Source organism: Myxine glutinosa, chromosome 6 (genome assembly GCF_964187855.1).
Source record: "Myxine glutinosa chromosome 6, kmMyxGlut1.1, whole genome shotgun sequence".
NCBI classification, from domain to species: domain Eukaryota; kingdom Metazoa; phylum Chordata; class Myxini; order Myxiniformes; family Myxinidae; genus Myxine; species Myxine glutinosa.
The window spans coordinates 103,820,121-103,843,865 of record NC_136266.1 but is presented as its reverse complement, the minus strand read 5'-3'; the positions used below and the strand labels follow the sequence as shown (position 1 = coordinate 103,843,865).

At 46.6% G+C, this 23,745-nt stretch overlaps 1 protein-coding gene across 4 annotated transcripts in view; it reads right to left on the bottom strand.

The window, feature by feature from the left end:
• The window catches only part of SMG6 (SMG6 nonsense mediated mRNA decay factor), a 376,938-nt gene that overhangs the window by 260,105 nt on the left and 93,088 nt on the right, over positions 1 to 23,745 (bottom strand). For all 4 annotated transcript variants that reach the window (XM_078780312.1, XM_078780313.1, XM_078780314.1 and 1 more), the window contains one exon: positions 13,525 to 13,735. In XM_078780312.1, the coding sequence (XP_078636438.1) occupies positions 13,525 to 13,735 (211 nt within the window). The remainder of the gene's footprint in view (positions 1 to 13,524; positions 13,736 to 23,745) is intronic.

Genomic DNA, 23,745 nt, shown 5'->3' with positions numbered 1-23,745 from the left:
TTAATCAGGCCCATAGATCACGCAGGATAACGCCACGACCCACACAGTGCGATCCGCTTGGCACACCATAAGGTGTGGGAACGCGAAGTTTCAATCCCGTCTTCCCGGCCACGCGGTCTCGCAAGGTATTCGGGTCGTGACCAATAACCCTTCAACCTGTGATCGGGAGATTGGCAATTGAAGTTGCTTCGCAACCCGTCGACCGCTAGTTTAGTCGTGGCCAGCGGACCCGGTCTCCGAGGGGAAATGGCGTCTTAACCCCCCTAATCCCCCCCCCCCTCCCCAGGGAAAACATCGACAGAACCGGGATATATATATATATTTCTTTTCACCCGATCTCTCTATGGTGAAGCCCGATCTCTCAAACTTTAGAAATTAAATAATTCTCATATCGGAATCCATATTCAGATCTTCACCAAAATTGAACCGATTCGGTCTTGCCACAAACCCAATCGGTCCAGTCCACAAAGTTTTGTCCAAATCCGTCCATAACGTTTTGAGATATCCTGCTATATATGGGTTTTAGCCCTATCACTCAATGGTGAAGAATCACTTAAAAATTATCCGATCCGGATCCGGATTTGAATCTTCACCACAACTGAATCAAACCTTTATCACACACACAAAGTCTCCACCAAGTTTCGTCCAAATCCGTCCACAACTTTGAGATATCCTGCTACATATCGTGTTTGGCCCTATCTCCCAATGGTGAAGAATCACTTTAAAAATAATAGTAGCTGGATCCGAATCCGGATGTTCACTCAAATCTAATCATTTAGACCTTGTCACATACACTACCTCTCCACAAAATTTCGTCCGAATCTGTCCACAACTTTTTTAGATATCTTGTTCACAAATAAACAAACAGACAGACAAGGGTGAAAACATAACCTCCATCCACCTTCGGTGGTGGAGATAATAACACCAATGATATTAGCATAATATTAATTTGATGACAAAACTATGTTAACACTAATAATATCCCCTCTCCCCAAAGGTTTTTTTTCCTTCTTGGACAAGCACCGTGTTAACGTGAATAAATAGTTTATCGTGGCATTTCGCAAGGCACCCCTGCTGGAAGCAAAAAACATAAACCACAAACATGTATGATTTAATTTTTAAACAGTCGCTACTGCTGCTTAACACGAAACTGAAAGGGAGGATACCCAACGTTCTTGAGGCATTATATGCTTATCGCATTCCCCACAGACAAATTGACCCGAGCCTAAATCTACTGTAATCTATATACCCCAGAGACGGCAATAAACATGACCCTGTACAGAGTGGTGTGTTAGTAAATAAAATTCACACGACTGCTGATAGAATGGTGGACTACATGCAAAGCACTTATTGCAAGACCTGAATTTGCTTGGACACAAACCAGGTCTGAATAGACAGGTGTCTGCACTACATCTGACCTATCTTGTGAGTCCTTTGCAAGAACAGAATAACAAAACATTAAAAAGCGCAATGGCCACCAGACCTAATTGCACCAACACATACCACAACAAATTCTGGGATACAGTCAGGGTCAGTTTATTTCAAAACTGTGAAAGCTAGACTTATTTTGAAAGAAAGACATCTGAACAGTGCTATTTTACAGATCAGTGATATCAATAATCAGCAAGATTATCTGTGAACATAATGTACAGAAAGGTACGCACGAGTTGGCTGCCTCACTTTCTAAGCACAAGGAAGTGGTTGTTTGGAAAAGTCAATCCTGTCAATTTCCAAATTATTGGGGGGTGGGGGTGGGGGGTGGGGGGGGGGAGGAATCATGGTTATTAAAAGTTATCACATTGTGTTGACAAGCGACATATATACTCATCGTAGAATTGAATCATATTTGCTTACAACATGCTGCATACAAATGGATTTCGGTTGTCTTCTTCATATTTTTCTTTTTTTGCCAGAAAACGTCCTGGTGAACCTGCAAGTGTGCGTGGGATAATTTATATTTTACTTCATGGACGCTTGGGGAATTCTGAGCTGCAAGTCATACCATTTCAACAACACCCACCAATCAATCAAATGTATTGTTGCGGATATGAGGACTGTATATTTTTTGATTGTGTATTATTATTATTATTGTTTATTCTGCGCCCCCCTGCCTCCGGAGCTGTGTAAAGGTGAAAGGGCATCCCATAATTAGTCCACAAGCATACACGTCAGCCAAATAATAGAATACCTCTGTTTGATAGTTATCTCTTATTATGTGTTTTTAGAGTAAGGCTGTGTCTCCCATTAATTGAAATACTCCATTGCACCAGTGAAAGAGATAGATTCCCTTCATTCCCACTCCCAACACTTCCATTCCCCCCTTTCCGTCAATTGCAATTCGCATTGCCAACTGCATGTTGGGCGGTTTTCCCTTCATCCGCCATTGACCACGAGGCAGGGTTGGGGGAAGGAAGGCGGGTCCCCACCTCGTCAGAGAGGGGAGGAGTGAGCCAGCCCACTCGACCAACCATGAACAAGGGGTTTGGCTTGAGAGGGCGGGGAGAGAACGTTTGGGGGAGGTTCGCAAAGGTTGAGGGGCGGGGCCTATATAACCCACGGCGGGGGTGTTCCCACGAGAGATGCACTTTGAGTTGGTCACAAAGAGTTGGTCGTCAAGAGAGAGTCGTGAAGAGTCAGTCAGTGGAGTCGGTGGTCAGTTGGTTGCGGTGAGGAGTCGGTGGTGGCGGTCAGTGGTTGCGTTGGTTGCGGTGAGGAGTCGAGGAGGGAGGAGATCAGAAGACAGGAAGGCCTTGAGTTGGACTAAGCAAGAGAGGAAGTTGTTGGACTGGGTGGGACTAAGAAAGAGAGAGAAAGAGTCCTGAAGCTTGTGAGGGAAGGAGAGCAAACCCGTCACACCAATCCACCAAGCTCCGCGTTGGCTCCACCAAGCGTTCAGCTCCACCAAGCTCCGCGTTGGCTCCACCAAGCGTTCAGCTCCACCAAGCTCCGCGTTGGCTCCACCAAGCGTTCAGCTCAACCAAGCTCCACGTTGGCTCCACCAAGCGTTCACCTCCACCAAAGCTCCACCAAGCTCCGCGTTGGCTCCACCAAGCGTTCACCTCCAGCCATCCACCTCCTGCCATTCCTGTCATTCCCCGCGTGAGTCTGCCTTTTGTTTGTTCTGTCCTGGGTTAATTAAGACTGTAGGTAAGCTAGTATTTTCACTGTGTCACCTGCGTCTTATGTGCTTGTAAATAAACGTGACTGCTTTCTTTTTGCTTATGTGTGTAAATAGTAAATAAATTTAGTAGTATTTCCAACCTTTTTGTCTTCGTTTTCCTCTTTGCATTGCGTCGTTTTCGTCTTTTCCCTCATTGACTAGCTGCGGTGCGATCCGGCCAACGTTTGGGTGGAATCGGGTGAGTCGGGGATCCTGTTAGGTCGCGGTTAAATACACCACCGCTCGGTCATCATAACATCTAAACCGCGATCTGTAACAATTGTTGTCAGGAGTGGGATTCGGGGCCCGAACCAAATTTAAAAAAAAAAAAAAAAAACATCTAGAAAAAATTTGGTCAAAATTTGGAGCGGACGAAATTTGTTTTGTTTTAAAGCAAAACCCGAATTTTGAAATCGCGCCATGGCTGGTCAAGGCGACGGGATGCCAGTGGGAGAGCTAGAGGAGGGGTTAGGAGTAACCCAGGATCAGATGGAGGGGAGCAATGAGGAGGCGGTTGAGGGAGTATCAGACGCACAAGATGGCGTCCTCGCGCACGTGGGTGTAGCGGCACCAAATTGCGCTGCGCCCGTGGTCGCGGCAGCCGAGCCAGAGATGCCAGAGTACATGCGAGTCTTTATGATTCAAATGATGGCAAAAATGGATGCCCAAAATGATAAGTCCACCCGAGAGCGAAGAGAAATGGGTGAGCGGTTGGGAAACCAAATTGTGGGAATGAGGGCTGATAGTGAGCGATTGGAGGGCCAAATGGGGGTAATGGGAAACCAAATGGGGGTAATGGGAAAGCAAATGGGGGTAATGAGGGACGAAGCGAGGGGTACCGGTGAGGGATTAGACAAGAAATTTGAGGGGTTAGACAATGGGATAAAAGAGGTGCAAAATGGGTTAATGGGGTTAGAAAATAGGATGGAAGGCAAATTGCGGGAGATAGGGGAGCAATCCGCCCGAGAAATTAAACAAATGGGAGAGCAGATAGAGGAGGTAAAAATCGGGGTAGAAACCAAACTGGATGCTCAGAGGGATGAATTGGGACAGATGAGGGCGGCATCTACAAAAGAAAGGGAGGAGATGAAGGAGGAGATACGACGAGGTGTGGGTGAGGAGGTTTCGGGGCTACGCGAGGAGGGTAAAGCGAGGTGAGAAGCGTATGGAGAAAGAGGTGAGAAATAATACGGCAAAGTTACAAGGGGGAATAGAAGATCTGACGGAGGAGGTGGAACAGCTGACGGAGGGACAAAAAGAACTAGTGGAGCAGGTTCAAAAGAACACTGCGGTACTAGGAGGGTTAAAGGCGACACAAAAAGAAATTAAAAACGAATTAATAGCGACACAGAGGCAATGTCAGATGGTACGTGAGGAGCTGACAATGAGGGTGGACGAGGTGACAGAGATAATGGAGACAAAGGACCGGCAGGTGAGGATGCACATAGAGACGGTCACGGTAGCCTTAGAGGACGAACTTGAAGAGACGCACCGAGAAATAAAAGAGGTTAAACAAAAATTAGAGGAAGTGGAAGAAGAGGTGAGTGAAATTAAGAAGAGACGGACAGAAACTAAGAGAGAAATCCAGGAGGAGGTAATGGAATTGGTACAAGGTCGGTGCTCAACTCATGATGTGATGCTCACTAACCAAATAAAGAGTTTGCAGGTGGCAAAGGAGGTGCGACAACGAGGTACGGAGGTGAGTGGCAATGTATATGATGTGAGGAAAGCTTCAGTCGGCTTGGGGATTGGTTTGGATCCGGGTGTTCGTGAAAGGCCGTTGGTGAAGTGTGCGACAGGTCTGGTGTGCGAAAAAAGAGGTGTGCGAGAATGTCCGACCATGGGGTGTGTGAGGAAAAAGTGCACGCCGAGGAGTGAGTGTGCCGTCAAGAGTGAGTTCGTCGAAGCGCGTGTGCGAGGGGGTACATGGAAGCGCGGTGTGGTAAGTGTTACGGAGGAAGTAACGAAAGAGTGCGCGCAAAAGGATGCGCGAGAAAGGTGTGTAACGGACGGGTGCATGAGGAAAGAGTGTGCTGTCGAGAGTAAGGGTGAGTGCGCGACCGAGAGTGGAGGTGAGAGTAGTGAGAGTGACACGGAGCGTGAGTTGGTTGTGACAGGTGAGCGAGGATGTACACCTGGAATGAAAGGATGCACACCTGGAATGGTAGAGCGTGAGTGGGAATGCACGCTGGAATTGGTAGTGAGGCACGTGGTTGGGTGTGCGGGTGAGAGCACACCTGTGATTGTCACAAAGGAGGTGACCGAGAAAGGGGCGCGAAGAGGTGTGTTGGTGAGGTGTGCGAGCGACGAATGTGTGCCAAGGTGTTCAGTGGTCAGGTGTGTGACCAAGTCGGTGAGCGGAATGAGTGTACCGAGGTGTGTAAGAAGAGGTACGACGAGGAGCATGGAAACGGCTGCATGTATGAGCAAGAAAGGGGTAGCGTATGCATGTAAGCGTGCAGGTGAAGCATCGACGGTAACTAGGTTAGAGGTTAGAACGACTTATAGCCGAATCGGGCCCTCGGTGCGCGTCGGGCAGCTTCGCGTGCCGCGAGGACCAGCGGGGATCCGAACCACGGCGGTTTCGAAAGAACCGCCGTACGCGATCCACGCTGTGCCTCGCTTGGAACGGCCGCGTCCGGGCTCCACTAGGCGGAGCGGGCAGCCCGATAGGAAGGGTCGTCATGGCGACCACTTTCTATTGAGACGTGCCGGCAGGTCGAGATCGGGACATTGGATGGCTCCACGCCGAGGTGGTGCGTGGGATCTCGGCCCGGATAAGCCCCCGTCCCTGCCACGAATGCGGGACGTATCCAGCCGCTGTCACAAAAGAACCCGCGTTCATGGCTCGGCTGTACGAAGCCGAGCTTTAGAAGGGAATTGGCGCACCGAGAGGATGTAATAAGTAGACGGGTGATGAGGATAGTGTTTTGGCCACGAAATTAGAAAAAGGCGAAATTTGATGATTGGTACGATGATTGGCAGAATTTTTGATTGGTTGGATTTAGGTGTGCGAAATTGATAGTGAGAGACCCCCGATGTGGTGGGATGGCAAATCCACCATCCCTCACAGACAGGTGGGGCAAATGCGTAGTAGTTTATGGGGTGTATGGCAGTGAAAACTAGCCCGGGTGGGTTAGGTTATATTGTAGGGATCTAGCGAAGATGACATTAGGTGACGTTAAGGTTAGTTAGTGACAATGATACCTGTAGTGGGGACGCAGGTAGATTAGTATGGATGATAATGACGAGGGAGCGCAATAGTTTAAAGGGACGACTGGGAAGCGCAAGTTTCAGAGGGGAGTAGTTAGCTGAGATGATGCCGTGTGTTTGAGGATTGAACAGGTGTGATTGAACAGGTGTGATTGCACAGGTGTGCAACAGAACAGGTGTGTGGAGCAGTGTATGAGGGAGTAGTGGTGATTGTGTGTTGTGTTGACCAACTGGTCCAGGAAGAGGAGGAGGGTGCAGGTGGCACCAGGTAGGATTGCACAGGTGTGCAACGACAGGTGAATGAAAGACAGGTGTATGGAATAAATGGTATGGAGTATTGGAATGGATGGTCGTGGAGTGAGTATGGTGGAAATTGTGGAGTGGAGTGGATGGTGCGAAGGTGTGAATGGGGGAAGAGTGGACCCCCATCACGGATACCCGGGGCGGGTAGTGTAAGTGTTAGGTAGAGGGTACAGGTAAATTGTGGTTGGATATTGGCATCTGTGGTGCGGGTGAAAGAATGGTCTTTGGATGGGTGCATTAGTGTTGTGGAAATGGCTGGGCGTGTAGCCTGTTAGTGTGTGTAGTTGGTTGGGCACTCCACCACTGTGAGGATGTCGGCCAGGTGAGGCCGCAGGTGGGCTCTGGGAGCCGGTAGTAGTTGTTGTGGATGGGGCCCGAGGATCCGGAGGACGGACCCGGGTAGCCCAGTGCCAGAGGGCACCAGTGGGGTGACAGAGCCAGGAGAGGGCCTTCCCCAGTTAGTTAGGTTAGGGTGAGGAGCTAGGTAAGCTCGGGTGGCAACTGCAGTGGTGGAGGTGTGCAGGTGGGTAGACCTGCTGGGAGAGCTACACGTCGCAGCCCAGAAATTGTGCGAAGGCACCGGGAGATGAATCGGGGGAGTGAGACCCCAAATTGAGAAGCACCACAGTTTGGTCAATGGGAATTGGTTTTTAGAACCCATAGTGTAAGTTGGCCAATGGATTGGCAGGGAGAGACCCCGGGTAGTGTAAAGTGTGTTAATGTCATTTAGAAAGTAGTTAGGATGAAGTCTCCTCGCACCATCTGCATCCACTCACCTGAGGTGACAGGTACTCCGCACCATGCCATGTTTAATTATTTTTACTGTGCAAATGTTTGGATGTGAGACGCATCATGACGTGGGTGTGACATTGTGCTTTGATGTTCCATCTCTGCCTCCTTATGAGGATTGATGATGAATTTGGTGATGGCAAATTTTGAAGTAGAGGGATTGTGGAGACGAATTTGGTATAGGGGAAATATGGGGAAGACGTGACAGTAGTGACGAATTTGTAAATGTGTAGATTTTTGTACATATGGGGTAAGGGCAAGGGTAGGGTAGGTGACAGGGGGGTGACGTACGGTAGGGACGAGCTTTCTCACTTCGCCCTCCGTACGCATTTCGCCTTGCATTGCCTTATTGATGTGTACCCTTGTGACTTTACCCCTCGCTCAATTGTCTTTCCCCTTTTGTCTCCCACATGACCTGTGCGCCATTGGGTGCCGAGGGGAGCGTGCGTGGGTCGGCCATTGTGCGCCCGAAATTCCCAGAACCAGCTGTCTGCATCGATGCACCACATTATGGACCACATGTCTGTGGCCGAGCACCACTTATGGACCCCATGGGTTGGGGCATGGCCCCTCTGCTGGAACCGGCCATGAGGGCCCGAAATCTTGCTGGCGGACCTTGGCCACAGGGCACCGATGCCCCACAGGTGAACCACACTAGTCGGCCCTGTGGGCCATAAATAAAATAAATAAGGACACATTGGGTGCAAGTTTTAATACAAATAGGCCGCCAGTAAGAAAATGAAAATGACAACATCTGGAAGAACAAATAATAATAACCAGCAGAGGGAGCCGAAGAGCAAGAGATCACCTGCAGGGTTAGGGGTTGTTGGTTTATTTTTATTGATGAACAATGGTGACTGCACCGATTGGTGCTTGGGTGCTTGTATTGGTGCGTTTTTGGGTGCGTTCATGGTGCGTCGATGCAGAGCAGACTGTCTCCCCCCCCAGAAAGAACAATCACAGGTCCTGGGTTAGTTTTGTAAATAAAAATAGCGTCATTGTAAATAATGCTCCCCACCGTCAGTGTATAGTTTGAAGACCATTCCGCAATTCGGTTAACTGTGGGCGTAAGTCTGTTAGGCAGGGTGCAATGGAGCAGCGGGACACATTTATTTATGTTTTAAAACTGTCGCACTCAGGGTCAGGTGAAAAGTAGAGGGAACTACACCTACGTGTCACACTAAAAATAAAAGTTGTAGGCCCGGGACGTGCCTAAGAGGAGGAGGGTGCAGTGTTGCGGATATGAGGACTGTATATTTTTTGATTGTGTATTATTATTATTATTGTTTATTCTGCGCCCCCCTGCCTCCGGAGCTGTGTAAAGGTGAAAGGGCATCCCATAATTAGTCCACAAGCATACACGTCAGCCAAATAATAGAATACCTCTGTTTGATAGTTATCTCTTATTATGTGTTTTTAGAGTAAGGCTGTGTCTCCCATTAATTGAAATACTCCATTGCACCAGTGAAAGAGATAGATTCCCTTCATTCCCACTCCCAACACTTCCATTCCCCCCTTTCCGTCAATTGCAATTCGCATTGCCAACTGCATGTTGGGCGGTTTTCCCTTCATCCGCCATTGACCACAAGGCAGGGTTGGGGGAAGGAAGGCGGGTCCCCACCTCGTCAGAGAGGGGAGGAGTGAGCCAGCCCACTCGACCAACCATGAACAAGGGGTTTGGCTTGAGAGGGCGGGGAGAGAACGTTTGGGGGAGGTTCGCAAAGGTTGAGGGGCGGGGCCTATATAACCCACGGCGGGGGTGTTCCCACGAGAGATGCACTTTGAGTTGGTCACAAAGAGTTGGTCGTCAAGAGAGAGTCGTGAAGAGTCAGTCAGTGGAGTCGGTGGTCAGTTGGTTGCGGTGAGGAGTCGGTGGTGGCGGTCAGTGGTTGCGTTGGTTGCGGTGAGGAGTCGAGGAGGGAGGAGATCAGAAGACAGGAAGGCCTTGAGTTGGACTAAGCAAGAGAGGAAGTTGTTGGACTGGGTGGGACTAAGAAAGAGAGAGAAAGAGTCCTGAAGCTTGTGAGGGAAGGAGAGCAAACCCGTCACACCAATCCACCAAGCTCCGCGTTGGCTCCACCAAGCGTTCAGCTCCACCAAGCTCCGTGTTGGCTCCACCAAGCGTTCAGCTCCACCAAGCTCCGCGTTGGCTCCACCAAGCGTTCAGCTCCACCAAGCTCCGCGTTGGCTCCACCAAGCGTTCACCTCCACCAAAGCTCCACCAAGCTCCGCGTTGGCTCCACCAAGCGTTCACCTCCAGCCATCCACCTCCTGCCATTCCTGTCATTCCCCGCGTGAGTCTGCCTTTTGTTTGTTCTGTCCTGGGTTAATTAAGACTGTAGGTAAGCTAGTATTTTCACTGTCACCTGCGTCTTATGTGCTTGTAAATAAACGTGACTGCTTTCTTTTTGCTTATGTGTGTAAATAGTAAATAAATTTAGTAGTATTTCCAACCTTTTTGTCTTCGTTTTCCTCTTTGCATTGCGTCGTTTTCGTCTTTTCCCTCATTGACTAGCTGCGGTGCGATCCGGCCAACGTTTGGGTGGAATCGGGTGAGTCGGGGATCCTGTTAGGTCGCGGTTAAATACACCACCGCTCGGTCATCATAACATCTAAACCACGATCTGTAACAGTATCATAATCTTTCCAGTGTCAGTGCTGCCGAAGCAGTCTCTTGGTGAGGGCTACGCTGTGTGGTGCGGCTGCACACACCACGTGGTGTGCCATTGCCTTCACAGCAGCCAGTCAGTCATTCAGTCAGTGCAGGAATTTGTAATTTGTTCAGTGTACTGGTGACTCCTCAAGAAAGACAACGTGGGGTCTTCAATGTCCACAATGACAAATGCTAGCAGACGGGTCCTCCAGCTGAATACCATAACATTTGACAGAGCACACATTGATGCCCTACATGCGAAATACCAGGGTAACAGTTTATAATGGGTCAAGATTTAAACCCAGGCTAGACATCTGAGGGTGTGTGCATACCTCCAAGCTATCTGCCTGCCCAAACAACCACATGTTATTGGTAGCTTGATTTCCAAATGGATAGCCTTTTTTGGTTTTGAGACCAAAGCTTTCAGAATCATTGGAATCTCCCGCGATGAAGCTAACTCTGAGGGCCTTTCACTCACTCATCACAGGCAGGTTGGTGGACTTTGTCTTCTGCAGACTCCTCTCAGGCCTTGCTCCCCCAGCTCTGTCTGTGCTCTGTCCCCCAAATATTCCTACAGGTCACACAAAATCTGCCAGCATCCCTTGCTGGTGAAACTGCCAAAATCAAGACTCTCTGCTCACCTTCACTCTTTCATTCCTCTGTTCTCCCGCCTCTGGAACAAACTCCCTCACTCTCCCTCTCAGATCTCTCCCACAACTCTCCCACAGAACAAACTCTCCCACAGATCTCCTAATGTCCCTGTTCTCGACTATTGTACTTGTGTGCTTCCCTCTCTCTCCCAATCTTGTCTCCCGCTCCCTTTCTGATATGTTTTATGTGTCCGTTTGTTTTTTTTGTGATTAATGTTAGCTCTGACACGAGCCTCGATCTTGTATACAATAAAAAAAAAAAGGTTGAAAACCAATGGCAGAGCAAGTCAGAAAATGCTGATTTATTCTTTTTTTGAACAAGAGATGGCAAGTAAATACTAGAATCAAAAGGTCTACTAGGATTGAAAGTTATGATGGCTAAACATATGCAAAATGTTTGAGTAAATAACTGAAGTATTTTAAAAGGTAGTGCTTAAAAAAAAAACAGCGATTATAATATGACACGACGTACACAGACACAACAATACAACAGAAGCTAAGGATTAAAAGGACAAAAAGAGAAAATAAAATAGCATGCATCATTAAACTGCTACTACCCAGAGGTTAAAACAAGCCCCTTTCACGGTACTTTGGTGTGGGAGGAAATTGGGGGAAATAAATAAATAATGGTTATTAAAAGTTTTCACATTGTGTTGATAAGCAACATATATACTCCATATAGGAGGCTATTAGGCCCATCGAAGCCTGCGCTAATATTACAAATGCATGGATGTTTGTCCACACTCTGTCCTATTAAAATGATGAGCGTCAAAAGTAAGGAAGCAGCATGTCACATTTTGGAAGTCTTTGGTAGGACTCGGCCGGGGTATGAACCAGTGACCTCCCACACTACGAGCGGACGTTCCAACCATTACATCACTAAGTCTAGTAGCCACCGAGGTTCATCAAGTGTGTGATGCCAGGGTACCAATACCTCACAATTAAGGAAAAGGCAATAGGCCTCAATTTTTATCGACATGACAGGAATGATTAAAAAGACAAGTTACCACCATACAGAAAAGTTGAAACAAATGGGAAACGAAATACTGAGTAATTTAGCTCTGTGATCAGAGTTCAGTGACCAAAGGGTACAGTGACTACGCTCCAAAAGAGCGCTCAGAATGCGAATGCTGCGGATAATACAATATAAAGGAAATTCATACAAATAAAATAAAAATAACGAGAAAATGTGAAATTAAAGTGTGTGAAGTTCTTTAAAGTAAAATCCAAATCAAGATAATTTGAACCTGGGGGTTGGGGGAGCTACATCGCACCTTCTTGCGAGAAACTAAGTGGGCCGGATTCTGGTATTTACATAAACTGCAGTTGCAAGTCCAAACAACGCAAAAATGAGTGTATACCTCCATATAGACAACCAATATACCCAAGCAGCATACCTAAATGCTGTATAATGAAGAATGAGTGCAGCCACACACCCTACATATGCTGCAAGGTTATGTTGATTTCCCTTGCCATCCTCTATATTCCCCTTCCAACATTTCCCTTTTCTCCTCTACTGCATGCCACTACTCTCCCTCATGTTCCTTTTAACAGAACCTTTTTTGCGATGCATTCTCCTCCGCACATGCACACTACGATATAGATAGCCACTTCCTGCACCTTTAATCTCACACCCTCAGACATACCCTAGGTATCCATGCACATGAAGAAATCGCCAGTGAACATGCGAATGAACATTGTGCTTGAACATTGAACATTGTGAAACATTGTGATTGGTTAAAAGGACATAGATAGACAGCATTTTGTTTTCGGAATGAGTTTTTGAATGTATAGGAACAAGATGGAGCAGCAATTGACAGCGTTATCGAGCAACTGACTAAGTACATCACTTTCCACTAATAGGGGACTTATCGGCATGACCTTTGGTAGCCAAACGTGGATCTTCAAACAAAGGTGCATCTTCAATATAGCACGAGCATTGACTTTTCACTTTAAAAAAAAAATCATGACTCAACATTCCCCTTTCTGTGCAATTAAGACATGAGACCAAAAGGCTGGCAACCTCATGAGGTTTCTTGCTTCGTTTTCAATCGGCAAGATTGCTGGAAGTGGAATAACAATTTGGGAAATGTTTTAATGGGGTGGAATTGCCTGAGCACTCGTGAGGACCAATGAGGGCAAAGTACATGCTTTACACTCAAAATCCAAGTAAGACCACTGTACAGCATACCAATCCGAAACATCACCGTCCAAGGCACTCAGGTGGTTGATGACACCTTAGTGGAGCCGTGCAAGGACTACAAAGAGATTTGGTGGGTGCCACAATTTCTTGACCTCAACTGATGGAGAACGCGGAGGAAGTACGAATTAGCATTAAGTATAAAGACATGCAAGAGTATGCAACTTGCAAATTCTGCTCGAGTAAGGGTGAATCATTATGGCACTGACGAATCTCAAACTTGCAAAACCAAAGTGACATTTTCAGGCTGTCACCTGGGATTGCAAAAACCACACGGTGGAACAGCTTTCATTTTGGGCCCTAAAATGCTTACACATGCACAAAAGTAATGCTCATAAAGTTGTGCATTTTACATTTTCCAAACTGTGTATGCATTATTTACAATCCACATTCACATACGATCAATAGAGATAAACAATTCATGAGAATTAATGGAAGTGCAATTAACGTTTTCTCACACCTCGACTCGACCCACCTGCAGGACAACCAAACATCAGAACAATAGCGTTCGAAAAGCCAACAGCAGAACAAAACAATCTTAAAAAGTACAAGTTACCTTGTCAGTGCCTTCTGGGACATAGCAGGCATCTTGGGGAGCAGACAGCAAAGGCACAAACCCTGCAAGGTCACGCTCCTCCTGCAGGATGAGCAGCGCTAGACCAGCACCGGGCTTCGCCTCAAGACGTGGGGCATCACCAATGGCAGCATCAATGCCTGCCAACGCATTGCATAGCGACGCCAGAGTGGCCCACACGTCGACTTCCAGCCTGCACGACATTCAACCGGCCCTGCATTTAAATTGTAGTGAACACGTGTTCTCGCCATGGAAACAAAATCAAGACTCCAAGACCAGCATCATGCCAGTTCACATACATTTTACACACCGAATCATGACAAATTTGGGTCACATTTCCCTTATCAACCCGTTTACAATTTCTGTGGAAGCGACTAGACACCAAAAAGGAGGTCAAAGTAGGTGCAAACAAATCGTGTTACCAATTTATAATGTGAAAAAGAGAAAGAAAAAAAGGTTATGAAGATCAAACAAAGTTAAAAAAAAAAATGTAGAGAATTTATCATGCAAGCTTTATACAAGCTTGTCGTCGTCAAGCTTTATACACATAAGTTTCCTGCTGAGACTAAATGCGAGTGCAGATGGTCACACCTTTTCTGTGCCCAAAGTCCAAAAGTGATGGATTGGAAGCAGATAGAAGTCAAAGGCCTACTCAGTAATCACGGTAGGAGGATGTAAAGGGAGGGGGGGGGGGTGGGGTGCGGGGGAGTGGTGGAAAAAACTCCCAGCAAGACAGGCCGTGACACAGGAGGCTAAGGGACGTTATCAGAGGGTAAGGATGGCAGGACAGATACCTCAAGCGTGGAAGGGAAGCAGAGGAATTGGGGGAAGGGGAAGAGGGCAGTGTGGGGTCAAGGAAAGCATAAGGAAGTCACTTGTCACAGTGCGGTTGTCGTTACAAGATGGTGATCAACTTTCTCCGGTGCTAGGACAGGCTTAGCCTCTTCCTTGTCGATGGCTGTGTGTGGTGCAGGGGACAGATAAAATACACGAATAGATAGGTCCACCGTATCGCAAGACTCGGGAACGGTTGCAAACAAACTGCACCGGTGGTCTTGGGATTTGATAAATGGCATGCAAGAATGATAATTTGTACTTTCACAAAATGATAACTTTTCCTGTATCACTTGTCCCCAAAGACCCTGCAAGGTCACCGTTGCTTCCAAAGTCACTCCCCAAAAGTCCGTAACATTGTTTCAATGTCGTAAACTTTCTTCCTGAGAGTCAACAAGCACGAATATTTTGCGATTATCAGGCAGCAATTCTTCATGGAACAAGAGCTCATGTCGTTTTGCCACTGAAAGCAAAACCAACCATGTCTCATGTGCTCCCACAAGGGGCAAATATAAGACAGGCATCCAAAGGTTTTCCATATGCAGAGAGTTGCTGCATGGCATTGAACTGACATTCTGGTGACACTGCCTTGAACAGTTCACCAGGCTTGCTTCCTGTCACACCGTTCCATCGTTCTCAACGATTCTAGCCATTACGTAAGCGAAAGCAGCGAGATGTTGATGGTAGGGTGATTGGGGGAGGAGGGTTTGCTGCTGAACACGTGTAGAGTGCATTGCTGGGAAGGTTGCCAAGATGGTCACACGGGGAGGGAGTGCAGGCGACTGCATGAGAGGAGCTTGGCTTCAAGCCACAGCGTGCCTCGGCAGGGATCCAAATGGCAGGAGGGGGAGGAAGGATGAAGAGCAGAGAGGGCAGTGAGGATGCTGGTCTTGCCTGATGACATGACAATCATTTTGGAGTTTACCAACACAAGCCTGCTGGAGGAGTCATAAATAAACCTTGTGCTGGGCACTGTGCCAGCTCACTGCTCTCAAATAGCTTTGGATACTTGCCATAATCAAAACAACGACTGATCGTATCGTCAATACAATTTTGCTGCCCACCATTCTGTATATCCCATGGGAGAGGGGGGTTGGTGGGAAGTAGGGTAGACCTGCCATGTGGTATGACTGCATGACCTTACAGAAAGGAGGTAATTAACTAGGATTGGGTGTGTGCAACATTCGAGGGAGCGAGTGTCAAAATTTCACAGTAACAGTATGCATTCAACCGCTCAAAAAAAACAACAGTAGTAAGCATTCCAACCATCAAATCACATGTCACACCTGTATATGATCGTTAATTGTGCTCACTGGTAATCCTCCAAAAACTGCGGATGGGTAATCTGTGAAGACGGTTCAAAGTCGAGATGAACTTATATTTCCTCAAGTAGCAGCTTTCATTTTTTAGAAACTTTCAAAGCGCTTGACATTAAAGAAAGTATTTTTAAGAATAGGATAGGGAGTTAAGAAAAAGGAATTGTTAAAAGGCGAGTATTTAAGGGATTTAAATACTAAATTATGAGGGTGGAACAATTTTTAAAGTCAGGTAAGGAGCCTATTTGAACTAGAAAACAGAATTCTATAGGAATCCGTCGATGAACATTCCTCCACCCAGGGCAGATGTCAATCCAGCGTCATGTTTGATCTCAATTAAAATTCATGTGACTTTTAAGAGGGAAAGAGAGAGGGAGAGGGGGTGTGAGAGGTGGAGGGAGAGAGAGGGGGAGAGAGAGAAAAGAGAGATAAGTAGAAGAGAGACAACAACAGATGCTTCTATAAACTCGAGTTTATGGTCTGCAACATCATTTTCAAAAGGAACATGACCGATGTGCTGTTGTTGAACCCAAAATCTCATCAATTCATCTTAGTATTATAGTCCATACTTGTGACAGGCTAGACTGAAACCCCTTCAGTGGTTAACAAGTTATTGCGGTAACAAAATGGTTATTAAGTAAAGGGCACATGCCGTTTGACCTTTCAAATACAAAATTGATTCGGTTCATATTTCTATTACATTCTATACTTGTGCCAAATGTGGTCGAGATTCCCTCAGCAGTTCACAAGTTATCATGGTATATGGTAACAAAAAATGGTAACATGCTAATAAAAAAAAACCGATAAAGGATGGACAGACGGATGCACAGTGGGATAGCCGAATGGACAGCCCGAAAACATAATGCCTTCAAGTCTTCGGCTGCGGAGGAATGCAAATGCTCAATCATCAAATCATCAAAAGTCTTCATCTTAGTTAAAAATAAGTACCAGGAGACTCCTAGTGTTAGACCTGAAAATTCTTGGGGATGTAATGTGTGATTAAATCAGAAATCTGGGCAGGAGCCTATTATTTGTCACTTTAAACGTTCTCAGGGATATTTCAAAATCTTTAAGTTGACATGTAGGAAGGCAGGGTGCCTTAAGGATTGGGTGATGTGATCAAATTTCCAAGCTTTAACTACGAGCCTCGCTGCCATGTTCTGAATAAGGTGCAATGGCTTGAGAGAGGAGGCACCTGCGAACAGTGAGTTACAGACGTCCAAGTCCAACACCAAGTGCTACGTTATGAGGGCATGAACTAGTGTTTCACGATTCCCTCGATTTATGCACGAATATATCTTTTTAGTTTTTTTTGTATACAAGATCGAGGCTCGGATAAGAGCTAACACATTGAACATGAAAACATGCAGACACATAAAACATACAATGAAGGGAGCGGGAGACAAGAGGGGGAGAGAGAGGGAAGCACACAAGCACAACAACGGTAGAGAACAGGGACGTTGGTTGATCTGTGAAAGGGGGAGGGCTGGGGAGGAGGGAGGGGTACACTGTATAAAGCAAATTAACACTACAAGGAATTTCAGGAAATACGTTGGTGATAGAAAGAAGCGGTTTTGGGGTGTTTTAACGGGAGTAGATAACATCAAGGTTTTGGATGGGGGAAGATAAGAGATGGTGGTGAACAGCTGTTTTAAAGACCTGGAGGGAGGAGAGGGATTGAAGAGAGTGCGGGAGATTGAAAAGTGAGGGAGATTGTTTGAAAAACCGGAGAAAAGAGGAATGAAAGAGTGAAGGTGAGCAGAGAGTCTTGATTTTGACAGTTTCACTAGAAGAGGGTTGCTGGCAGATCTTGTGCGTCCTGCAGGAATATTTGGGGGGGGGGGGGGGGGGCAGAGCACAGACAGAGCAGAGGGTGCAAGGCCAGAGAGGAGTCGGTAGAAGACAGAAAGACCACCTACCTGCCTACGGTGAGAGAGTGAAAGGCCTTCAGAATCAGCTTCATCGTGGGAGATACCAATGATTCTGAATGCTTTGGTTTCAACCGCGTGAAGCCGAGCTAGGTGTGAGGCAGAAGCACCAGCCCAGAGGGGAGATCAGTATTCCATTGAGCTGCGGATGAAAACTTTGCATGTGGTGAAGAGCTCAGGTGTGCCAAGGAATGACTTCGCACGACGGAGGATGCCCAGTCGGTGACTGGCTTTGGAGGCCAGCTTGGAAATATGGTTTTCCCAGGAATGACTTTGCACGACGGAGGATGCCCAGTCAGCGACCTTGTTTTGGAGGCCAGCTTGGAAATATGGTTTTCCCAGGAAAGATCATGGCAGATTGTGAGACCCAAGAGCTTGAGTAACAGAACTTCATGGAGAGGATTGTTGAGAAAGTAGATGGGAGGGTTGTCCAGACAGTTTTTCGGAGAGACATCGTAAGAGTGTGAGATTTATCAGGATTGAAAGACATGTTCCACTTGTTTGACCAGTTTGAGATATATTGTCCACATCTGCAGAGAGTGAGGAAGCTGCTGCCTGCCGATCTGAGGGATGAGGAATGGAGCGGCAGAGAGTGGGGTCATCAGCAAAGAGATAGAGAGGATTTTCCAGAGTCGGAGAGATCATTGATCAAGACCAGAAAAAGCACAGGACCCAGAACACTGCCTTGGGGAACTAAAACCTGAACAGGAAGGGGAGATGAGAGAAACCCATTCAGGGCCACATGTTGACTGCGACCAGAGAGGAAGTCTGCAAGCCATGCGTGGAGGTTTCCATGGATACCATAGGATGAGAGTATGGTGAGCAGGGCGGGGTCCCAGACCGTATCGAAGGCACGTGATAGGTCAAGGGAGACAGCTATTAGCATGTTCCCCTTACATACAGATTTATCTGAGCTCATCTTCAGTTATCATATTCCTCCTCCAAACATGGTACACCGAATCCTTTGTTGAGGCTATTGCATTGAAACAACCCAAATTATCCGCTTGAAAGGCAAATCCGACTAAAGGCAACCTAAAATCATTCCACAGAGCCTGCAACAAGTGTGTGTCCACTCTGAGAAGACAGAAAACAACATCTGTCCAACCTCAAATTAACTTTCAACCTTATTTCACTCCTCTAAAACCTGGTGGTGCCTTGTTAAGTACAGTGCATTCAGAAAGTATTCACACCCCTTCACTTTTTTCACATTTTGTTATGTTGCAGCCTTATGCTGAAATCGTTTAAATTCATTTTTTCCCTCATCAATCTACACTCAATACCCCATAATGACAAAGAGAAAACAGGATTTTAGAAAGTTTTGCAAATTTATTAAAAACAAAAAACAAAAAACTGAAATATCACATTTACATAAGTATTCAGACCCCTTGCTATGACACTTGAAATTTAGCTCAGGTGCCTCTCATTTCTCTTTATCATCTTTGAGATGTTTCTACACCTTGATTGGAGTCCACCTGTGGTAAATTCAATTGATTGGACATGATTTGGAAAGGCACACACCTGTCTATATAAGGTCTCACAGCTGACAATGCATATCAGAGCAAAAACCAAGCCATGAGGTCGAAGGAACTGCCTGCAGAGCTCAGAGGCAGGAATGTGTCGAGGCACAGATTTGGGGAAGCCTAAAAGAAATTTCTGCTGCATTGAAGGTTCCCAAGAGCACAGTGGCCTCCATAATTATTAATGGAAGAAGTTTGGAACAACCAGGACTCTTCCTAGAGCTGACCGCCCGGCCAAACTGAGCAATCGGGGAAGAAGGGCCTTGGTAATAGAGGTGACCAAGAACCCGATGGTCACTGGATGAGCTCCAGTGAACCTGTGTGGAGATGGGAGAAACTTCCAGAAGGACAACCATCACTGCAACACTCCACCGATCTGGGCTTTATGGCAGAGTGGCCAGACAGAAGCCACTCCTCAGTGAAAGACACATGAAAGCCCGCTTGGAGTTTGCAAAAAAGCACCTAAAGGATTCTCTTGAGAAACAAGATTCTGCGGGCTTTCATGTGTCTTTCACCGAGGAGAGGCTTCTGTCTGGCCACTCTGCCATAAAGCCCAGATCGGTGGAGTGTTGCAGTGATGGTTGTCCTTCTGGAAGTTTCTCCCATCTCCACACAGGATCTCTGGAGCTCATCGAGAGTGACCATCGGGTTCTTGGTCACCTCTATTACCAAGGCCCTTCTTCCCCGATTGCTCAGTTTGGCTGGGCGGCCAGCTCGAGGAAGAGTCCTGGTTGTTCCAAACTTCTGCCATTAAGAATTATGGAGGCAAATGTGCTCTTGGGAACCTTCAATGCAGCAGAAAATTTTTTTTAGGCTTCCCCAGATCTGTGCCTCGACACAATCCTGTCTCTGAGCTCTGCAGGCAGTTCCTTCGACCTCATGGCTTGGTTTTTGCTCTGATATGCATTGTCTGCTTTGAGACCTTATATAGACAGGTGTGTGCCTTTCCAAATCATGTCCAATCAATTGAATTTACCACAGGTGGACTCCAATCAAGGTGTAAAAACATCTCAAAGATGATCAAGAGAAATGGGAGGCACCTGAGCTAAATTGCAAGTGTCATAGCAAAGTGTCAATACTTATGTAAATGTGATATTTCAGTTTTTTCTTTTTAATAAATTTGCAAAACTTTCTAAAATCCTGTTTTCTCTTTGTCATTATGGGGTATTGAGTGTAGATTGATGAGGGAAAAAATGAATTTAAACGATTTCAGCATAAGGCTGCAACATAACAAAATGTGAAAAAAGTGAAGGGGTCTGAATACTTTCTGAATGCACTGTATGTCTCTGGAGGATGCTCCCCTTCAATCCATTCCCTCTCTTCAAATGACACCACAGCAGACTCCGCTCGTGAGAAGGCCGAATGCCTCTATTTTGTGTTCATTTCCAAATCTTGCATCCCCATCCCTTTGCTCTCTTGTACCCATCCCTACCCTGTCACACCAAACTGCTCCTTGGTCTCTTATGCACCTGAGAAGGTGGAGAAGTCTCTGGCAACCCTCAACTTTGCTTCTGCAACTGCACCAGGTGGCATCAGCTTCTATGTCCTAAAATCCTGCTCCATTGCTCTTGTATATCCTCTCTCTGATGTTTTCATCCTATTATTTGCCCGAGATCATATTCCATCTGCATGGAAGTCAGCCAACATCATTCCATTACATAAAATATAACGACACGAGGTAGATCCAACCTGTCGACCAAGTCACATACCCAACCTGTATGTCCACCAAATTCCATCCGAATCCACCCCTAACGTTTTGAGATATCATGCCATACAGGTTGTTCCAAAAAGACCCGGACAACTTTGGTTGTTAACATATTTAGAACCACAAATGATACAATACCCTTTGGTTTATATGAAACAGAAACTCAGTTTTGTGCACAGCATCGATACACTTCAATGTGAGCTCAGTTCGTTGCACGCAGGACATCAAAGCAATACACGAGTTCTTGCCATGTTCGCCTCAGCATGTTTGCGTCCATCAGTGTGCATGCATCTGTGATCCGTGAACGAAAATCCTAAAGGTTTGCCACCTTGGTGTTGTAGACATCTTTGGCAAACACCCACAGAAAAAAAAAAATGAAGGAGGGTTATGTGTGGTGATCGTGGAGGCCGGGCGGTTGGTCCATCTCAGCAAATCCAGCGACCTGGAAATTTTTCATTCAGGACAGCTCGAATGACTAATGCCGAATGAAGGGGAGCGCTGTCCTGTTGAAAAATTATATCAGGTTGCAGGTCTTCAATCTGTTGGAAGGCGAATCCTTCCAACATGTTCATGTAAGTTGCTGAGGCCACTGTATCCTCCGCAAAGAAAAACGGACCCACCAAGCGGTCATGGAGAAAGCCACACCACACATTGACCTTTGGACTGTCGCGTTTGTGTTTAATGGCCACATTGGGGGTTTGGGGGGGGTGGGGAGGGGTTTCAGAGCCCCAGATCCTCACATTGTGCTAGTTGACCTTCCCCAATACATGAAAGCAAGCTTCATCTGTGAACATGACCTTTTTCAGGGAATCTTCGTCATTGTCTATGCGACTGAGCATTCCCCAGGCAAACACCTTGCGTTGGAGTCCATCATTTGGTTTGAGGTCCTCCAGAATCTGCACCTTATAAGCATAAAGCTTCAGTCTTTTATGCAAAATCCTGTGTACAGTGGTGGTTGGTAGTCCCAGTTCTCTGGATGCGCGTCGGATTGATTTTCTGGGACTTTGTTGAAATGATTCACACACTCGTTCAAGGTCTGCTGCGCTTGTGCCTGGTCGAACAGTACTTTTCTGTTTCTGACAACTTCCAGTATTCTTTAACCTCTTGTACCACTCTCTAATAGCAGATTCCATCTATAACTTGTATGGAAATTACACAACTTGCGTGTTGGATCTCGTCTCGATGAACCATTCGACGCACTGAGCTTTCTCCTGTGGAGTCGGCATTTTATTTTACATGAAACCACCAGACCTGAAAATAAAGAAAACTTTGAGTTTCTGTGTCATATAAAAGAAAGCATATTGTTGGATCATTTGTGGTACTAAATATATTAACAAACAAAGTTGTCCAGATCTTTTTGGAACAACGTCTATCGTTTTTGGCCCAATCTCTCAATGGGGATGAATCACGTTAAAAATGATAGCATACAGATCCGAATCCAAATCTTCACCAAAAAAAAAAAAACCGCGCGTGCGCACGCACGCACGCACACGCACGCACGCACGCACGCACGCACACACACACACACACACACACACACACACACACACACACACACACACACACACACACACACACACACACACACACACAGTCCAAATCCGTCCATACCTTTTTGAGATATCTTGCTCACAGACAACAAACAGGGGTGAAAACATAACCTCCATCCACCTTAGGTGGCAGAGGTAAAAATGTCCAAACACTGACCCGACCCAAGTACTAACCCATTACGTTACAGCCAATCATCAGCAAGGTCATGGAGTCCAACTTTGTAATGTACAGAAAATCATTCTTTTACTCTAACGACCTCAACTCAGTGCATCAATTCAGATTGAGACCAGTTCACTCTACCCTTGGACATACTGCTGCTACTCTCCCAACAATGGATGGAGGCCCTCAATGTCAAACATGAGAACAGGGCAGTCTCTCTGAACATATCTCGAGCTTTCAATACAATCTGGCATCCCACCTTGCTCTCCAAACTCTCTGTTTATGGCATCCAAGGACAACTCCACTCTTTGGTTAATGACTTCCTCCCCTCTCGGAGCCAAAGTGTGGCTCTCAACGGAATCCTTTCATTGCCTCACTCTGTCAAGACTTCGACTTTAGTGCCCCAAGGCAGTGTTCTGGGCCCAGTCCTATACCTAATCTTCATAAACGATCTCTCAGACTTTCTGGAAAATCCCCTTTATATATTTGCTGACGACGCTACCCTCTGCCATAACATCCCTCATCCTTCAGATAGGCAGGCAGCAGCCTCTTCCCTCTTTTCAGACCTTGACAAAATCACAAGCTGGTCAAACACTTGGAATACGTCTTTCAATCCAGACAAATCTCACACAATCTCTCCAAAAGGACCGAAAGGCAAAAGCCTCCCATCTACTTTCTCAACAATCCTCTTGCAGAAGTTCAGTCACTCAATCTCCTGGGTCTCACTCAGAGCCATGATCTCTATTGGGCAAACCACATTTCAAAATTAGCCTCCAGATCATCAGGTCAGGTCAGGTCATGTAACGTAAGGGAGCATGGGCCGGAGCAGAGCTTCGCCGCATCCACTTTCTGACGGTACTCCAGGGACCTCCGTCTGGCCATCCCCCAGGCTGATGCCTGGCCCATCCCTATCTCCTTGAGATGCCAATCAACCTGCTGCAACCACAAGGCACACGGTCGGCCAGTTGGCTTCCTCCACTCACAAGGCTCCCTTGCTGAGAGTATCTGGTGAGCTGGACCAGCGTCCGGAAAACGAACCACATGTCCATATAGCTGCAGCTGACACTCATGGACCAAACAGGAAACAAATCTCATCTGAGTCTCTCTCAGCAACCGCTCGTTGGACACAAAGTCCGACCAGCGATAGCCAAGGATTCTGCGAAGAGACTTAGTTCCAAAGGAGTTCCCAAAAG